General features: G+C 40.6%; 1 protein-coding gene across 2 annotated transcripts in view; it reads left to right on the top strand.

Annotated features, from left to right (window-relative positions):
• The window catches only part of CD99 (CD99 molecule (Xg blood group)), a 50,362-nt gene that overhangs the window by 8,517 nt on the left and 20,506 nt on the right, over positions 1–21,339 (top strand). For both annotated transcript variants that reach the window (XM_042457620.1, XM_042457621.1), the window contains exons 2-4: positions 16,288–16,326; positions 18,174–18,218; positions 19,968–20,000. In XM_042457620.1, the coding sequence (XP_042313554.1) occupies positions 16,288–16,326; positions 18,174–18,218; positions 19,968–20,000 (117 nt within the window). The remainder of the gene's footprint in view (positions 1–16,287; positions 16,327–18,173; positions 18,219–19,967; positions 20,001–21,339) is intronic.

Below are 21,339 nucleotides of genomic sequence, written 5' to 3'. Positions count from 1 at the left end.
CCCCAATAGATGCCCTCTGGGTGCCCCATTGATACATTCAAATTGGCCATTAGGAAAGCTTGAATTTGAGGGGGATTGATACATTGTCAACGGGGCAATTGGCAGTTGGAGCTGATGTATCTTTTTGCCCCAGGAAAACAGGCGCCAGGAGACCTTTTGTGTGTGTGTGTTTGTGTGTGTCCCCCTCAGGCACGTGGCAAAACATGCCCACAGCACAGATCAGGAATGATAGGCAGACTCAAACTGTGGATAATGGGATACATTTATTCATGTGCTTATGCTATTACAGTACAATGCACTCTGACATCACAGATGATGGCACAGGAGCCATCCTTCAGATTCTCCTTGTCAGAAAAAAATCTGCCAGGGTATCCCTCACAGTCTCCCCTGCTTTCTTCTTCTCTGTCTCTTCAAGGGGGTCATGAGCCACTTCCGAATGGGGTAGGCACTGTCAGCCAGTATCAGGGGCCCGATCTGCTGGCCTGTGATGTTGATGCTGGGGTTCCCTGGCACATAGATGCCAGCCTCCATGGCCTCGTAGATGAGAGAAAGTTTAAAGGGGCTTGGGCGCTTTAAATGCGCAGACAGGCTTTCTGCCGCCGCTGCTTAGCGCTGCAGCTGCGAAGCTGCGCACTTCTCATGCGGCAAAAGAAAAGAAAAGCCGCGGTTTGGGCCGCCCGTGAGGAAGCTGCCTCTCTTTTTGCAGCGTCCTCCGAGGCGGCCGTATGGAAGCTCCGGGTCCGAAACGGACCCAGGTGAGGCGTCTTCACTGCCCCCCGTGAAGCTCCAACACCTGAAGCACGCCCCCAGGGCGGGCCGTCTGGAGGCTCCGCATTCAGCTGAATACACCTCCAAGACATCTTCCCCTGCCCGTCTGTATCCCGCCTGTGCCTTTTCAGAGATTCTGCTCCCAGAAGCCTTAGCTATGTTGGTCAATAGTTTGGGATTCTGGGAGCTGAAGTCCAAAATCCCTTAAAATGTACAGTCTGGGGACCACTGCTCTAGATGACTTTACATGAGAAATGCCACGAGGGCAGGGTATGTAAGTGTGTATGAGTACTTACTAGAGACAAGAGAGAAAATGGAGAGAGTAGAGTTGGACATGAAATAGTAGGGGGTGATAAAAGGTTCTGAAGAAAGGTGCAGCATTAATTTAGCTTTAAACATATACACTGTTTGTGTTGTTAAACTGGGTTGTCTCCATACTTACTCTTTAGTCAAGGCCCAAATATTTTTGAATTATAGCTCCCATAATCCCTCACCATTGACTGTGCTGAGAGTTGTAGGGCAAAAAGGATGATGATACAGTACTTAGTGGATTTTATGTTAAGGAATTTCCAACTATAAAATACTGGAAATGGCATTTGTTAAGCCCACACCCTAAAGAAATGCATTATTTGAACCATGTGAATATGCTGTGGCAGAGGCTGGCAACTTCCAGGGTTCAAGGGTTGCATCTGCCCCTCCTCTGAGAACTCCTTGGAGTGTCACCCATACTATCTGCCTCCCTTTTGTGAAGAAACTGACCAGTTGAGCCTTCAAGAAGCTTCAGGGAATGTGATAGACCATCTCTTCTCCACTCCACCAGCAGACCTGTTTTAGAACCAGGGAAGTACTTCCCCCCATACTACCCCCACTTTTTTTTTTAAAAAAAGATGATTCTAGGCTTAAGAAGGCACAGGCAGGGAAGGGGAAAGCCTGAAATGGACAGTCATGGTAACTAAGGACTTCTACAGGTACAATTAGCCAATTTACTGGACATACTTTGTTGGGGAAATGGAAGGGCCAGGGGCTGCAAAAGGCCTTTGGAGCTCCTTGTGTCCTCTAGGATGTCCATTGCCCATACTTATGTCATGATGTCCTTACATTGCTGTTTGTTCTAGCTGCACATTAATGTGGATCTGGATAGCTGTCAGTGGCAAAGCTGGGAGTCTAAGTCCCTGATTTGTTTGTTCAGTAGAATAGATACAAAGAGCCTATACAAACTAAGGAGGTTTACTCAGGAATAATCCTTACTGAGTTCTATGGAACTTATTTTCTTTGATATTGTGTGCCTTTAAGTAATTTCTGACTTAACAGGCAAACCTATCACGGGATTTTCTTGGCAAGCTTTGTTCAGTGTGGGTTTGTCTTTGCCTTCTTCTGAGACAAAGAATATCATCTAGTAATATCCTCTGTATTTACAGAGGAAAAACCAGGTAGATGTGTGGCAGAAGAAAATAAGAAGTTGCCTTCAAGGATAACTGACACTATATGGCATAGTAAGGTTGCATGGACTATATATTATAATCCATTTCATTAAAGACAGCGAGTGGGAGTTGTAAACAGTGAAGTCAGAAAGAAAAGAATTCAGGGAGTACGAACAGTGAAAATCACGTTATTAACAGTGGCTATTCAGAACTCATTATTAATAGTAGTCACATAATTCCCAGATAAATTTAACATCTGTAGCTTCATTTAATAATTAAAAAAAAAAACAGGCCAGAGGAGATAAAAATGAACCTTTTGTTTTCTTGTGTAACTCCTCAGTCTCTCACTTTGTAACCTCTTTTCAACATTTCTTTGTTGCAATATGACAGCTTGTAAGGTCAGTGACAGCATCCTGAAAGGCTGAAATGTTCTCCAACTGGGGTTTGAGTATTACCACTTCAGATGCCCTATCTGTGCCTGTTTCGGAACATGAAATAATTCTTTGAAAAAAAATAGTTACATGATGAGTCGCTCTGTACCTGAGTGTATAAAAGTGATCCAAATGCTTTCACATTTACTTGTTAAAGATTGTAGCCAAGTCCATGTTTGGCTGAATGATGATATTGTTGAAAAGTGATAAAACAGAGACAATAAAAGAGGATTTTCCATGGCTATTTGTTAGCATTATGGAATGGTTGATATTAAATTTTTTAAAAACCATGTACAGCAGTTAGCTAATTCTGAAATGTAAGCATACTGCTCAGTTGGCCTGTTTGGAAGATATGCTTTATGAAGGTTAGAGTTTTCTTTTATGCAGCATTGACATAATGCTAGGATTCTACCATTCTCAGTCATTTTGGAGCAGTTCAAGCCATTATGTTTTTTTGTTATTGAAAATTGTTGTCTTTTTAGATGAAGGATGCATAACACAACCAGGTGGAAAGAATGCATACAGCTGTTCTGTGTATATGAGTAATGCATCTTATAGTCACAAGATTCTAGAAGTGAAAAAATGGTTTCTCAGGCTGTCCTGATATATTTGGGACAGTAAATCTACACTAGAGCAAATCTTTTTTTAAAAAGTTGTAATAGACATTTCTTCATTGAAGCAGTAGTTAAGGCTCATAAGGTTCCTGTCTTTTTAAAAGTTAGATTGGGACTAAATATAATATTAGTCCAACATAGAATTTGTTCTTGCTATTTGCTGTCAAATTGGCTTCTACTTACGGCAACCCATTTTGATTCCTTGCTTTCCAACAACTTGTTCTTTCAACCATTCTGAATTATACCCAGGACCCATATATTTGATGCATGGTCCACTCTTTTGACCACACATTGAATTAATGATGTGTTACATAGTACAGTATTGTAATTTAAAAGGGTCAAAAGACTGGAGGTGCAGTCTCTCCTGGGTGAAAACTGCTTTTTGTACACGTGCACACACACACCTTGCCTAGGAAATGGCCCAGTTATACAGCTTGATGGACACTGTGGCCCCTTTGTGCTCTGTTCTCTCTCCTACATGGGGAAAGGTGGAGGATGTTACTTCTGCTAAGTGGCAGCGGGAGGAAGGCTTGAGGAATTGCTGTGTTGGATCCCTCACATTTTCCCATGAAACAGGCAGAAATAATGTGGCTGGTGTAACTATAATGTCACCCAGGTGACCAGATGTCATGACCATAAAAGAGAACAAGGCACCACAAAATGTAGGGCATTTAAGAAAACTGTAAGACATTACCAAATAAAAGCTAAACACGTTCATAGAAATATAAATTCATTTAATATGGTTTATTTACAGCTGTATTATATATACTGTATTTTATTATGTACTCAAGCATGCATAATACGGATATGCCAGAGGAGCCCCAAAGAAATGGACAGTCTCTTTCATTGGGGGATGCATATGTTAAAAAAGATTGGCACTGGGTGTCAAATAGGTTCAAAATAGAGGACATTTTGGAATTCCTCCTGAACAGAAGGTAGAACTGTAGGACATGTTCTGGAAAAGGAGGATGTCTCATCATCCTGAGGTCATCTTAGCCTTTGCCAGGAAGTCATCAATGATTACAAGCACAATGCTGTGCTTCTTTGTTCAAACCTGGCATTGTAAGGAAGCTGTTTGGCTGAGGTGTTTCAGAGCAACTAGGCTCATTATACTTCACTCTTGCTTTACCATGGTGCTGACCAAGATGAAGTCAAGCAAAAGAGTCAACTTATCACAGTTCAAGTTTTAAGAATAATGGCAAGATGCTATCACAGCATTCATTTCTAAGGATGCATCACATGGCAGAAAGGATCGAGGTTGACTATACTGAGCATGGCTCAATGCTATAGAATTCTGGGAATTGTAGTTTGCACCAGAGCTTTCTGACAGAGAAGGCTAAATGTCTCACAAAACTACAGTTACAAGAATTCCATAGCATTGAGCCATCACAGTAAAAGAAAAGTGGTGTCAACCCGGATTATATCTGCAGTACTGACACAGCCCAAGTGTTTACAGACTGACTGTGTAATGATCAAATTAGTACTTTTGACCTGTGAAACTACCATTTAAAACTTGCAAATCTAAAAGTCAAAACATTGCCAGCTTCACAAAGCTCATGCATGTGGTAAATAGTTTTCTAGCGACTGTACACAATCCTGAACTGCTTGCACAATTTAAGAGTCATCGTCTGCTAATACTATTTACTAAACCTTTTGACCTTTCTTGCAATTTGCCACCTTTCAAAATCCCACATAGTGCAGGCAGGGTGCTTTCAGGTACTGCAACTCATTTTGTTACAAGAGCATAACATGAGCTAGAACATAACAAGAACTCAAATGAAGGCCTGTTTCCAGCATTTGTTCATGCAGTGACCAACTAGTTGTCTATAGGAAGCCCACCAGCAAGACATGAGTGTAATTGAATTCCTTGGGAACCGATACATGGAAACATATTCCTTCTGATACTGGAGGTGATAAATATCCTGTCTAGTTAGTAGCCTTTCGTGGTCCTAATTTCCATAAATTTATCTTATTCCCATTTAAAGCTGGCCAACTATCTTGTTCTCTTGTCCAAGTCTAATTGTGCATCTTGCCTATTGTTTTTTGACGGTTTGTCTCTTCTTTGCTAAGGTCGTCATTTTTTGTGGTTATATATGCATTTTACAAAGAATTATACACATAGTGGAATTTAGATTTATTTGGCACAGAGAACACAACTTCTAGTTGTTGTTTTAAAGGGGGAAGTGTCACGTTCCATTTTTTTAGCGTGTGGGATGAATCTGAGAGCATTTGTTTTATGCCCATTTTGGTCATGAATAGCAGAGGTCTAAAATAAAACAGCCTCCAAAATACTTCAGTACATTTCTTTTCTTCTTTCTTTTTATTGATATGTTTCAAATCAGGCACTGCTTTCTTGAGCGGTTGTCTTGAAGAGTGCAATCCGAATTTGAAATATAGGATGAGTTCCTCTTATCTGAAATTCTAAAATCCAAAACATCCCAAAAACCAAAACTTTTTTTATGGGTGGCTGAGAGAGTGACACTTTGGCTTTCTGTTGGTTCACTGTATATAAACTTTGTTTCATTCACAATATTATTTTTAAAAATTGTATAAAATTAACTCCAGGCTATGTGCATAAGGTGTACATGAAATATAAATGAATTTTCTGTTTAGACTTGGGTTCTATCTCCAAAATATCTCAACATCTAGGTATATGCAAATACAGGTGTTCCAAAATCCAAAACCCCCTTAAATAAACCCAAAACCCTCTGATCCCAAGTTTCTGTTAAGAGAGCCTCAACTTGCACAGTTTTATTTTCATTTAAAATTTCACAGTCACCAGTCTTTGAGACAAGAGTATGCACTATCTTCTCTTTTCAGAACTTTGCCAAGATTATGAAAGGCAGGGGCCAGATTCCTAGGCCATGATATGAAGACATATGATGCAGCTACCATGCTAATGCATAGCTTGTGCGAGTCTAGTCAATATCTGGATGGAGGACTGGTGTGAATGGGGACTACCAGCTCACACCACCCCTGTAGAGCATACTCCTGGCAATGTGATTTCATCTTCTTGTTGCTGCCACCTAGTGCTATTTCTGTTCAACCTCATTGGGGGGGGGGGGGGGATTGGGTTGGGGATTGCTATGGTCTATGGTTTATTTCTCTAAGTATATAGGAACCACCAATTAACCTTCCAGTCTACATTAGTCAAGCATCTTCCCTTCTTAACCCCCATAGCGTAATTCAGAAGTTGTGGACAGCGTGGAGGCAGTTCTGTCACTTGAATGCTACAGCAATTCAAGCAAATTGAGCCCAGTTTCCAAATGAATTATACTCTATTAAAGAAGATTATAAAGAGAAAAGTGTGGCAGTAAGGATCCATGATATAAGAACATCTCATTGGTTTGCTTTGTCCGAGGTGGGAAATGTTTTGGCTCCACTTCCCATAAACTCTTGCCATGTCTTGATGGTTGAGCTTCTGGGAGTTAAACTGCAAAATAGCTTTGCATCCTTGTCCTGAGCAATCTCATGTAACAAGCAGACTTGTAGGAGGGTCAGATCATTGCAACATTCTATACAACCTCTTAGGAAGGTTGGGAAATGTTAGAATATAACACATAAATGGAATATTTTCTCCTGTTTAATTAAGAGAGGCACTAGTGATAACGTATGAACTGATTGCAAGAACTGATTACAGTTGTGTCATTCCTGGAGAAGCAAGTAATAGTGAGGAAAGCACATCCAGCACTAGGAAGTCCCCCCAAAAGGTGAGAAATAAGACATAAGAAACCTGACACCACTCCTCTGCTGTCAAACTTGTAGAATTTAAAAGAAGTTTGTTACATGATTGGAAACAGGCTTTCTGGGTTCAGTTCTCTGTCACAGCTCCATATGTTGCTTTTAGGCTCCATAGTTTAAGAGAGGAGGGTAGCAAATCTACTTAAACAGAATGGTGTCAAATTGACAGTTGTACTTAACCTGATGAGTCTTCCACCTTCAAAGAAAGAGACTCCACTGCACTCCAAGAGAGTGTGTTCCACTGTTGAATGGCTCTCACTGTCAGGAAGTTCCTCCTAATGTTCAGGTGGAATCTCTTTTCCTGTAGCTTGCATCCATTGTTCTGGGTCCTGTTCGCTGGAGCAGCAGAAAACAAGCTTGCTCCATCCTCAATATGACATCCTTTCATATACTTAAACAGGGCTATCACATCACCTCTTAACCATCTCTTCTCCAGGATAAACATACCCAGCTCCATAGGTCTCTCCTCATAGGGCGTGGTTTCCAGACCATTCCCCATTTTGGTCACCCTCTTCTGCCCCAGCCGTTCAACATCCTTTTTGAATTGTGGTGCCCAGAATTTTGAATTGTGGTGCCCAGTCTCTGTCTCTTTCTCTCTTTCTCTTTCTCTCAGACACACACTACTGTGGCTGCGACTGTCCACTAGCTGTTGGCACATCCCATCTGGCTCTTCAGCAAAAGCCTGCCTATCATGGGAAATACTACTGCCAGACATGATACTGTCAGCATAGCCCCTTGCCTTACAGTTTACAGCAATTGAAGTATGCTGGGGATGAAAGGGTAATGAAGAAGGAAAGACAAAATGGAAACATTGTAAAATCAGCTGAAAAAGTGGGATGACAGAGGAGCAATCAGAATTGTCCCTGAAAATCAGGAGAGTTGAATCACCCTCCAAAGTCCCTTTGCCAAAAATATTTCAATTCCTGGAAGTTTCCAGGAGCAGCAGTTTTACTTTTAAAACAAGGTGCAGCCATCCCATGTCTTGTTCTGCCCCAAAGCCTCTGAAAGGAGTTTTTACAAGTGACTTTTAACCTCTTCTATGTAGCCTTTCTCCCAGTTCTGTGGACTTCATAAAGTGCACTTTGGGTGTTGAAGGTCAAAAATAGGTCTCTGGACCTCACCCACCCTGGCTCTGTGTTCTTAGTTGACTGCATTTTCGAAACGTTTGAAGGATTTGCCTGAAAATGTAAACTTAAGTCTACAAAAGGACTACTTTCTGGCTTGAACAGTGCTCCAAAAGAGGCAGTGTTTCTGGCCCACACATCCTGGAAACTGCAGTGCAGTGCTGAGTCTTCCTAACTTCATGGTACGTTGCTGCAGAGCTAATTATAAGGGGCTGCTTGGCAGCACGGGTAAACATCCTGTCAGAGATTTGCCCTCACTGGAAGAATGATGCCCACAAATTTCTGCACTGTGTGAGATGACTCATGTTGTTGCAAGCTGGCTGTTATTGTGACTCATACTTGTATTTCCATCCCTTCACTTTTAAAAATGTAAACCCTCCTCAAATCTCCTGAGTTGTTTTGAAAGATAAGATGGGAAAAGACATTCCAGCCTACTGTATATCAGAGGATATACAGTATCCTTTCATGCCTAAAGGAGTGTGTGTTCTTTTACAGCAGGGGTGGGAATTGTCCAGCCTTCCTTCTCCTGTTGAATTCCCAGCAGCTCTTGCCAGCATAATCAGGAATGCTGGGAGTTACAGTTCAGCAACACCTGGAGAACTTCCCAGTTCCGACATCTGCTCAATAGATTGCAGATGACAAATGAATTGGAGAGGCTGTTTTAACATCCAGCCAAGATGAGGGGGGAAAATAACTTCAATATGAATTCCCCCATTCCCACTCCCCCTTCCAGTAATTTTGTCTTTTGACATGAAAAAATGAAAGTTCATCTCAGGTGGTCATTAATAGTAATGTAATTGGTCTGAAACCCTCAATTTTAATCCCACCATCACCAGGAAGCATTTTGTCTATGAATAGAAGTGTTGCTTCTGTCAAAATGCTCCTCATTCCAGTCAAATAGACTGCTATTTGGCCACACATGATTTGCAGAAATTCAGGCTTTTTGTGCCCCACCAACCCAAAAAACTTTATGAACTCCTCTGAAAAAGAATTCATGGCTTTTACTGGGTTATCTGCAAAAATGCACATTATTGGACATGTGATTATCCATTCACTTGGCATGGATTCACATGGCAACATGTTTTCAGAGAGGAAGGGTGAATAGTTGTGAATTTGCACAGAAAAGTGTAGACAAAGAATGTCATGAATGTGCAAAAATCTGCAGCAATTCTCATAATACATACACATGTAGACTAGCCCGCAGGGACATTTAACAGTTGTATAGCAACCTAATAGTTACTAGTATGTGAATAACACTCTCTTTTCTATTTCCTCTTGAATCACTGAAGTATTAACAGGACAGGAAAGAGGTGACTATATCATAGAATCATAGAGTTGGAAGAGACCACAAGGGCCATTCAATCCAACCCCTGCCATGCAGGAACTCACAATCAAAGCATCCCCAACAGAGCAGAGGCTAGATGGCCATCTGCTGGGGATGCTTTGATTTGGATTTCCTGCATGGCAGGGGGTTGGACTGGATGGCCCTTGCGGTCTCTTCCAACTCTATGATTCTATGATTCTAGATGGCCATCAAGCCTCTGTTTAAAGACCTTCAGGGAAGGAGACTCCACTACACTCTGAGGGAGTGTGTTCCACTATCAAACAGCTTTCACTGTCAGGAAGTTCCTCCTAATGTTAAGGTGGAATCTCTTTTCCTGGAGCTTGCATCCATTGTTCCGGGTCCTGTTCTCTGGGCAGCAGAAAACAAGCTTGCTCCCTCCTCAATATGACATCCCTTCAAGTATTTAAACAGGGCTATCATATCACCTCTTAACCTTCTCTTCTCCAAGCTAAGGCATTCCTCATCAGGCATGGTTTCCAGACCCTTCACCCTCCTTTAGACATGCGCCAGTTTCTCAACATCCTTTTTAAATGTGGTGCCCAGAACTGGACACAATATTCCAGGTGGGGCCTGACCAAAGCATAATAGAGTGGTACTATTACTTCTCTTGATCTAGACACAATACTTTTATTGATGCAGCCTAAAATCGCATTGACCTTTTTAGCTGCTGCATCGCACTGTTGACTCATGTTCAACTTGTGGTCTACTTGGACTCCTAGATCCCTTTCACATGTAGTCTCGTTCAGCCAGGTGTCCCCCATCCTATAGCTGTGCTTTTCATTTTTCTGCCCTAAGTGCAGTACCTTACATTTCTCCGTGCTGAAATTCATTTTGTTATCTTTGGCCCAGCTTTGTAATCTATTCAGGTCATTTTGAATTTTGATCCTGTCCTCTGGGGTATTAGCTACTCCTCCTAGTTTGGTGTCATCTGCAAATTTGATAAGTATGCCCCCAATTCTGTCATCCAAGTCATTGATAAAGATGTTGAATAGCACTGGGTCCAGGACAGAGCTCTGTGGGAGCCCACTGGTCACTTCTTTCCAGGATGAAAAGGATCCATTGTTGAGCACCCTTTGGGTTTGGCCAGTCAACCAGTTACAAATCCATGCAACAGTTACATTGTCTAGCCCACATTTCACTAGTTTGTTTGCAAGAATATCATGGGGAAACCTGTCAAAGGCCTTCCTGAAATCAAGATATGCTATATCCACAGCATTTCCTTCATCTATTAAGCTGCTAAATTTTATCAAAGAAACATATCAGATTTGTCTGGCATGACTTCTTTCTCTGAAACCCATGTTGACTTTTTGTGATTACTGTATTGCCTTTTAGATGTTCACAGACTCTCTGTTTAATGATCTGCTCTAGAATCTTTCCTGGTATTGATGTCAGCCTAACTGGACAATAATTGTTGGGATCCTCTTTTTCCCCCTTTTTGATGATGGGGACAACATTTGCCCTCCTCCAGTTTGCTGAGACTTCTCCCTATATGTCTAAAGCTGTGGTCCTATATGTCTAAAGCCTGGGCAGATACAGCTTGTTTCTTGCACCTTTCCATTCAGCCTTCCTCTGTTCTGTCCCAGAATGATGTACAAAAGAAGTTTCTTGCAACTAGGGTTGCCATAATTCTCTTCCACAAAACCTCAGATGCAAGATGTAGCTTATGCTACAACTTTTTTCACACAGTTAGTCTCAGAGGTGCTACAAGATCCCTTAGCATACAGATATTCCAAACTAACATGATTTAAGGTTGAAAATGCACTGCAGAATTAATGTAGTCTGACACCGCTTTAATGGCCATGGCTCAATGCTATGGAATTTTGGGGTTTGTAGTTTGTTGTCACACCAGAGTTCCCTGATGGAGGCTACACAGCTCACAAAACTACAAACCCAGATTTCTATAGAATTGAGCCACGGCAGTTAAAACAGTGTTGAACTGCATTATTTCTGTAATGCAAATTAAACCTATGTCTCTGAATTCTAGCCACTTGGAAGAGAGCTTAGCAAAAGTGGGTTCTTCCCCCGTCCCTTCTATTGGGGGGGGAGGGAGGCGGGGAAGGGAGAAAAGCTTCCAAACAGCTATGAGACTAAGAGGGACGACTACACTAGGAATCATACCTAAATACAAAAAATACTGAATAATAATTTTTTTTAAAAAGGAGTGGGCTTATACTATGGTTTAAACCAATTATGTAATGGCTGCAGTCCCACAACATTTAGAGAGCTGTACATCTATAATCTGAGACACATGGAGACCTATCTAGTCAGCATGTACAGTAGTATCTTTAGCAGGGTTAAGCAACTAGAGAATGGGATTACAGTGGACCCTTGCTGTACGCTGGGGTTTGGTTCTAAGATCCCCCGTGGATAACAAAATCCGTGGATGCTCAAGTCCCATTAAATATAATTACATAGCAAAATGGTGTCCCTTATAAAAAATGGAAAATCAAGGTTTGTTATTTGAAATTTATACTTTTTTTGAACATTTTCAAACCGTGGATGCTTGAATCTGTGTATAAAAAAATCTGTATATAAGAAGGGCCGACTATTTTGTAAAGTTGACTAAAGCACGATATATTGCTTGTAGTGATCAATTTATTTGTTGTAGTAGTCAATTATTTACTATGTTGTGATCAGTTTTTAAGAACTGTTCTTTTCTTTGTGATACTGGCTTTATTTACAACCAAATACTAAACATTTTAAGGACATAATAAGGATCCTGCTGAATATAGTGCCTGACAAAAATTGCTTCTACCTGCCTGTCCTGAATTTATAAAGATCTGGGTGACTAGTTACCTAGTAGTAGCTGGTTTGCTAATGTTGAAATAATAATAATAATAATTATTATTATTATTATTATTATTATTATTATTATTATTATTAGTGTTATTGTTATTGTTATTGTTATTATTTTTAAAGTGGTGACTATTGGATTTACTCTTCCAGATTCAGGGATATATCAAATGTCCTCATAGCCTCTGTTTATCTCTGGACACCTATGAACTTTTAAGAGAAGTAGTCCAATAGCAAATTAGTTACTGCATAGTTGCATGTTTGGATTGCTAAAAACAAATGCAGTGTTTGGATGTGACTGTGTCAAAGTTCAAATGATTTTTAAAGTCTTTCTTTCAGATCTATGAATTAAACATGCTCTTCTACCTCTTTCCTCTTTTATTCTAGTTGACAGTAGAAGTATATTAGTTTATATATTTTCAAATGAAATTCAATTAGATCTTTAATATATTCCATGGAAAAAGTAATGAAGCCCTGAAAATGTATAATAATGGAAGACAAGGAAGTAAATTAACATGAACATTTCCCAGAACTCAAACATTACAACTAATTCTCTCTTTGTTAATGAAGGTGCAATGAAGTTCCATCTTAAAAGTAACAAAGTGAAGGGGAACCAAATTACCCTATTGAATGAATAAAATTTATTTATAAATTTTACCTTGAAGAACATTTTTGCCCTTTTTAGAGGCATTTTAACAATATTTTTTCAATGTTTGTTCCATCATTTTATCAATCATGAGATTTAAAATAAAAATAATGAAAAGTATCAGAAAAATAAATAATGCAGCAAGCTACTTTTTAAAAACATCATAATGCATAGAGAAAACAAATTACTGTTAAAACAGTGAAATAACTTCACAGAAACAAATTAGTTTTGAAAAATATCTTTCTAAGCTCTGACGTTTTCATTCAGGTTTGGAATCTAAGGGGACGTCTTTACATAGATGTGGTATGCAAACTGGCATGGATTTTTTTATCTTTGCATCAGCATTCAATTGCCTACTCTGAACACATTCCTACATGTATATTCTGCAGGCCACATGCAGCTGTCAGTCAAATGGAAGGACATACAGATATCTGTTTGGGTTGTCATCTATTCCCACTGGTGTCGTATGATCTTGGCTTTAAATACGTTTTGGATAAAAAAATTTAGTGTTTGTCTTTTCTCTCAGAATAGCAGCAGCAACAGCAGCAGCAACAACAATAAAAAACCCATGTAAAGCTTTTTATGGGTTTTTCGGGCTATGTGGCCATGTTCATGAAAGCCTTTGACTTCACCATGTAAAAGCCTTCAGTGGTATTCTCTCCCCCACCCTACCCCCACTCCCTTGAGTTCCTGAAGAACTGAGGCAGGGTTTTAATACATAATTAGCCCTCCCTTTTCCCAGACGGTAGGCAAGAGGAGAGGAAACAATGGCCACCAGGAAGCCCCCCTCCCCCAAATACCTTTTGAACCAGAGACTGGTGGAGGGATGGACAGTCATTGCTTCCGGTCCTCTCAGTCTTGACTTGGAGCGTGTGTATGCATTGGGGAAAAAATGAATGTTTATTTCTCCTTGCTGCTCAGGCAAAGCAGTGTATCAAGAAATTTAATAAGGGCAAAGAGAGTTAATAAATGGCAAAAGGGAAAAGGGGTGTGATAGCTGAAGAACTATTTGCTTATTTCCTCTCTACCCCTTAACTATTTAAATGACCGTCAACTTTGGAGATGGGTACATCTACCCATCCTCTGTCAAAATGGGCTACCATGTGATTGATCTGATGTCTACATGTTTGAAATACTACACTAAAAAGTGTGATAGCTCTTCCTTTGGATTATGAGGGCTTTTTTGCTTCCTCCCCCAAGTAGGACAAACACATTTGAATCACGTATGGGCCTGTCACATTTTACCAGGCAATTTTTATTGTGTAGACGGGCCCTGGGACAGTGGGCATATGGCAAGTGGTATATCACCATGTTACATTTAAGATACTAATCTGTGTTGTTGGAACATATTTGGATGAGTTGTATTGGTGATTAATACATACGGAAGATCCTGTGAATCTGTTCACCTTTGATTGTATTTCTTATTTTTAAAAAAGAACAACACTCTCATAGATCAGGCAATCATGTGTCCTTCCAAATAGGCTTGCCATATCCTGCCTGTGGGCGGGACTTTCCCGGTTTTGGGTGGGTCCGCACGGTCCCGCCCCGGGTTGGCCCCGCCCCCAGGATTTCCCCTGCCCCCGGGATTTGTTGCACAGTGTGCAACAGCGGTGGCGGGGGAAAGAGAGAGAGGCCTCTGTAGGCCTCTCTCCTTTGGCAGGGAGGCTTCCCTCCCCTCTTTGGCTCTGCTGGAGCCGAGGGAGGGAAAGAAGCCTCGCCTGACGAGGCCAGACTTCTTTCCCTGCCTGAGCTCCGCCGGCAAAAACGGAGCCCAGGCGGGGAAAAGAAAGCCTCCCTGAGGGGAGGATTCCTTCTCCGCCTGGGCTGCTTGCAATGGAGCCCAGGAGGAGAAGGAATCCTCCCCTCAGAGAGGCTCTTTTTCAAATGTAGGACCCCCCAGGTCCTACATTTGAAAATTTTGTCCTACATTTGTCCCGGTTTGGAGGTCCGGACTAATGGCAACCCTACTTCCAAATGATGTTGGGCTGCAAGTCCAAGCAGTCCTAACAATCATAGCCAATGGTGAGGTATGCTAGGAACTGCAGTTTGACAACACCTGGATGGCTGCATGTTTCTCACACCCTTTACTGGAGCTAGGTAATTGATTTTTTATCATGTGGAGACTGTTGTGCTTAGCAGTCTGATGTTCTAGTTTGGACAATTTTTAATATATTTAGCTGTATCCAACTTTTGTTTCAGGTTTTGTGGGGGCAAGTTGGCCACATAACATAGCTAACAATTATAGCTAGCAATACACAATATACTGAATTTACTTTGTTAAATTCATTGAAGGCATTTTTAAAATGATTTTATTGGTTGTACTCTCCCTCCCCAAGATCTGTTGACATAAAAAAAAAAACATGAATGCAGTGGATATTGGCAAGCTGGAGTGTGTCCAGAGGAAGGCAATCAAAATGGTGAAAGGTCTGGTAACCATGCCCTGTGAGGTGCAACTGAGGGAGCTGGGTGTGTTTAGCCTGGAGAAGAGAAGGTTAAAACGTGAAATGATAGCCATGTTTAAATATTTGATAAATATTTGAAGGGATGGCATATAGATGATGGAGCAAGCTTGGTTTTTTTTTATTTTTTTTTTTTTATTTTTTTATTTTGCTGTTCCACAGACTAGGACATAGAGCAGTGGATTCAAACTACAGGAAAAGATACTCCACCTAAACATTGGGTTGAAGATCCTAACAGTAAGAGCGGTTTGAGAGTGGAATATTCTGCCCCAGAGTATAGTGGAGTCTCCTTCTTTGGAGGTTTTTAAACAAAGGCTGGATAGCCATCAGTCAGGAGTGGTTCAATTGTGTCTGCGTGCATGGCAGGGGGTTGGACTGCAACACTCTTGCGGTCTGTTCCAACATTTTGATTCTATGAATAAATTGCTGATTCCCCCAGGATATCTCTCAGAAACTTTTTGACAGAAATGGCCCTATCATTTCTGCCCCATATCCGCATGCTTTTAGCCCACATAAAATTGCTTTTATTCACCTGGACACCCACCTGGACATCAGTACATTAGTACATTTTTTGTAGCCTGAAAATATGGTTAACAAGGTAGAAATGTTCTTTGGTTCTGTATGAACAACCAACCAACCACAGTAGAGCTGTGCTGGGCCCATCACATTAGAACTATAATCATGTGTTGGAATGAAATTGTCTCAATTATTCCACGATAATTTCCTTCTATTAGGTTGTCCTTTGTCAGTTGCTCCTAGTATTTAATAAATTCTTTGTAATAAATTGTTCTGCTATTTTTTATTTTATTTTATTGTATTATAATTTTAAAGTTTTCTGAAGTTTGTTTTTTATCTGTTTCATTGCAAAATACTCTGGTATAATTAAAAATGAAAAAAGCATTTAAATATATTCAAAATAATAATATATATTATTTAATTGAACAGGACAAGACTTCGACTTGAGCGATGCATTTGAAGATCCTGGTATGTAGCTACATTCTTATGAAACATATAAGAGACTCATTCTGGTTCATAAAATAACATGATGTGGATTCTACCACATCTTAACACTTTGCTTGAATAGTTGCTTTAACCTGATCAATCAAGATGGAAGAATGTATTCAATAGTGAAATGTTTGACTAATTTTTGAATCATAAGGATTACAGAACAAGGGGGACAACACAATTTTGACTTGAATAATTTGAAATTTGGGAGATGTAAGAAATGCTGAAATACCTGATTGTCACAGTCTTGCTTTATGAAGAACAGAATGACTTATGTGGTGATCAGTCTGTTGGATCCTCCCAGACAATTCTGTATTCTTAAATGTTTATCAAGAGCACAAGTATCTAGGTGCTTGGTAATTGACCTGCTTTGGGAACCAAGTGCTGGATTGTTGGCTTATTTGTAAAAGTCAAACTACTGTATATAGAGTGAGCCCTTGGTATCCACGGGGGATCTGTTCTGGACCATCCCCACAGATACCAAAATCCATGGATGCTCAAGTCCCATTGTCCCACACAGGCATACCACTATTGGAGACAATGGGACTTCACAAGTGCTCACGTAGGTATGCCTTCCTTCCTCCCTCACCTGTAGTGGGTGACAGGTGGCTGCTGCCACTTCTTCCTCCTCCTTCTCTTCTTCCCTGGCAATGGGTGGGAAGCTGGAGGCATGGAGCTGCTGTCTCTACTTCTTCTTCCCCCCACTTCTTCCCTTCCTCCCAGCTCTCACCAGTGCACAGGCAGCTTGTGGCATGGGACCACCGCTACTGCCACTGCTTCCTTTTCTTCTTCCTTCTCTTCTTCTCCCTCCCTCCCTCCTACCCTCTTCTCACTAGTGGTGGGCAGGCAGCTGGCAGCATGGAACTGCCGCCACTGCTGCCGGTTCCTCCTCCTCCTCCACTGCCTGCACCATCTCAGTGTGGGCTTGCCATCTGCAGATGGTCAAATCCACAAATGGCAAATCTGCAGATACCGATAACAAACTGTACTCATGCATAAGTCCCAAAACTTTTATCAAGAAATGAACCCCCAAAAACCTGGGTCAATTTATCCATGAGTCAATACTGTACTTTAACTCTTATAAAAAAAGGAACCATCCCCTTTTCTGAGTAGAGTGGTAAGAGGCAAGAGTTTAGTTTGCTCCAGGAGAATCTAAGAGAAGCATTGATCCCTGTACTTTCTCCATTGTGCCACCAATTCTAGCCTTTTTGAACAGCTGGGCAGGAAAATGGTGTCAGTGCAGCTCTTTGGTGCACAGATGGGTGGCCATCTGTGCGCTGAAGCCACCCCTTCACTGGCCAGATCAGGGCTGCAGCAACTGCACGCCATGGCCCTGATCTGGCCTCCGGAGAGCGCAAAAAGAGGCACCAAAGCCATGGTGGCACGGCTTTATGATGCCTCTTTGGTGCTGCATCATGCAGATGCAGCGCTGGAGTCACACCATGATGGCGTCCACCATGTAAACCAGTGCGCACCAAAATGGCACCTTGGGGTGGGGCTAGGGCGTTCAGCATGCGGACACTGCACCCTGGCTCAGCCCACAGGCTGGCACAAAGTACCAGTCTGTACAGGCTCTAACTCATCCATCAAAAGAGATGTAAGGCACATACCTTACATGGGAGCTAGTTATTATATTTTGTATTAAATAGCAAAAAGAACTGGAGGTGTGCATAGTTGTTTACCCAAATGCAGATGAGTAATTCCCTCATTTTTAATTGATTATTCAAATGTGTATTAATTTGGGGGTATTAATTTGGGGGTACATTATAGTTAGAAATAAACAATAATAATAATAATAATAACAACAATAATATTTTTTATTGCAGAGCCAACAAAGCAGCCTACTTCTCCTACCAAACGGCCACCACTAGGTGAGTATAAGTATTCTTTTCATAGAAACAGGATTACTGTTGTGAGGCTTCTATGCAATTGTTCTTCAGTGTACAGGCATCTCATGCTTTTTGATGACCTTTTTTTTTGACAGCTTACTTTTTCAACTGTTGTAAATTATACGCTAGAATCTCTTTATTCATTGAAATTGAAATTCTTTATTACGGTCAAAAACCAGCATCAATATAAAATATAACATAGAAAAATAAAGTAATACACATAAAAAGATTGCTTGGGATAAAAATCTGCCAACTAGAAATGTAAATAATTCATTTCCGTTACATTTAAGATAGCTTCATTTAAAATAAAATAAAATAAATAAACCTTTATGGGCTTCCACACTTAAGATAGAAATAATAAAGGTAGAGTAGTGATATCAGATTTTTACCAGACATGCAGTACCAGACATGACACAATATTATGTGTTTAACTTTGATCATTTGTTCTTTTCCTACAAGTGATTGCTAGTGCAGAAAATTGTGCCACTTTACAAGTTATATGCGAGTTCCAGTCTTATAATAGGTAATTTAAATAAAAAGTTTCAGATCTCCCAGGTATGTTCAAAAGTATAGGAGTGATCAAATGTCTGCGAGCATTGCCATAAAAAGGGCAGTGAAACAATACATGACTGACATTTTCTATATCTCCTGAGTTACAGGGGCATGTTCGTCTTATTCATTGTGTGGTCCACTCTTTCAGCCACATGTCGAATTAATGTTTCTGGCTATGTAGTCATTTAACAGGGTTGAAAGAACCGAGATTCATTCTTCAGCTCAAACAAATTGGGATGGATGGGTTTTTTCTTTTTTGAGGGGGAGGTTAACATTTGTTTGCAAGAGATGATTGTGGATGGGGCAGGCGTTACTAATAGGCTTTTTTTTTTCCTGACGGAACATTGAGGCATCTATGGCCATAGGAAATATTGAATGGGGGAGGAATACCATTTTAAGTGTATTTATTTTCTTTTTATACAAGGGAGCGTTTTAGTTATGCAGCGTCTTGGGTTGAAAAGAACAGTTGAGGGAAAGCTGGAGAGTGCATGAAGGCTTGACAGCCATGCCTGGACTTGTAGTGAGTAGCCCACCTTTGACTGGATGGCTGAGGAAGAAGATCCAAGTGCACCACTGCCACCACTGTGTGATGAGAAACAGATTCCAGCTAGAGGTGCTGGCTGTGTGATGTCACCACCCTGGCTTGGCTATAGGCTCTCTGAGGGGGGTGAGGCAGTTTTGGTTCAACTCACTGTATTGAGTGTATTCAGCAGCTGGTGTGCAACCATGGCAATTTTGGCAGACATCCTGCTCTAACGGTTGCCTTCCCTCCCTGCTTTCCCAACAGCTAGAGGTAAAGAAAGGTGGCAAAGGTGGGACAGTTCAAAGTAAAACCTAGAGTAGATTCATAAACTCGCTGAGACTGGAGCCAGTGGAACACACTCCAAATTTTAAGGAACTTAAAACTTGTAAACTATCAGCATAGTAGTGCCACGAAGCATTCTTTTAAAGCCACTTAGCAAATCGGTAAAACTGTTCTTTCACCACTTAACTGCTAGGTATGAAGGTAATTTTGTCCATGCTCTCACCTCTATGTCATATGTGCAGATTTCTGTTTGTGTGTGATGTAGTCCTGCTTTTGTTCTTTTTTAAAAAAGCACATTATCATTCTACTGGAATATTTTTTGAATCAGAGACTCCATATTTGATTTCAATAATGGTGTATTTTTTCCTGTTTAGATGATGGGTTTGACTTAGGAGATGCCTTGAATGGTAAGTACTGAAAGTCTTCCAACATATTCCCAACAGGATTCTGTACATTTTTAGATGTTGCTCTTGTACACTGTAAATAAACATAACTGACCTTGTGCAAAACATACCATTTGTGTTGAAATGGTTTACAAATTCTGTGATACTAGAAGTATATCTGCAGTTGAACACCACCCTCTCGGGAGATGTTCCCCTAGACACAGTTGTACCTGGCAAAGTGTTGTATGATGTCTGTTTGTACTCTTGGATCTCACATTTCATAAATCTCATGCTCTTGTTTTTTAAAAATAAAATCTAAGACTACTCCTGGTAGCCTGCTATATGTTGGATTTTGTGTCAATGTTTTTTTTTTTATGATGTCCTATATGGTATTAGATATCTCAGCCTGCAGTTCAAATAATCAGATGCTGATCTTCCAGTTCCCTTAATATGTTAGAATGTGTTTGAGATACTTTGGACAGATTCCAGGACACTATTCTACATAGGTATCCTCAGCTGAGCACTGTTGATTTTCCCTATGGGGAGGACTTAACTTATAAGTCTAAAACTGATTTTTAAAAAAATGATTAAATTGCATATTCAATTGATTCACCTGCTGATAGAAATTCATGAGATCACTCTCACTGTCAGCCCAGATAACAAAATATATCCTAAATATATCTTAATAGATTATAAAGCTGAAAAGAATGTGTAACAAGACAGGTGGCATTCTGAGGCCCTTTCATAGTATATAATTTTAGCACTGTGATTCTACTTCAAGTATCATGGTTACATACGGTAGAGCCCTGAGATGTGTAGATTGGGGAGATACTAGAACTCTCTGACTGAGAATTTTAAATACAGTGGTACCCCGGGATACGAATGCGCCGCCTTACGAAATTTCCGGGTTACGAAAAAAATCCATTTAAAAAAACTGTTCTGGGTTACGAAGGTTTTTTCGGGTTACGAAAATTTTTTTGGTGCTTTTCGGCGCTATTTCACACGAAATCGCGGCTTTTCCCCATTAGCGCCTATGGGTTTTTCGGCTTGCGAAGTATTTCGGGTTACGAAAGCGGCGGCGGAACGAATTAATTTCGTAACCCGGGGTACCACTGTACCCTTTTCTAAATGGCAAATCCCTGGATTCCATAGGATATTGCTATGGTAGTTAAAGTAGAATTATTGTGCTATAAAAATGTAGTGTGAAAGGACCTCTGATTGCATGCATCTCTGATTTTGTCAAAATTGTGGTGTCCAAATGCTTTGCAAATTCGTTACAACAGGTCCTTTGAAGGTTCCATGACTTGATCTTCTGGACTTGGATAACATTTCTCATCACTCACAAGAGCTCTATTGACTGGCA

This window comes from Sceloporus undulatus, chromosome 3, assembly GCF_019175285.1.
Source record: "Sceloporus undulatus isolate JIND9_A2432 ecotype Alabama chromosome 3, SceUnd_v1.1, whole genome shotgun sequence".
Classification (NCBI taxonomy): Eukaryota; Metazoa; Chordata; class Lepidosauria; order Squamata; family Phrynosomatidae; genus Sceloporus; species Sceloporus undulatus.
The sequence above is the reverse complement of the archived record's forward strand: the minus strand, read 5'-3'. Positions and strand labels throughout refer to the sequence as shown.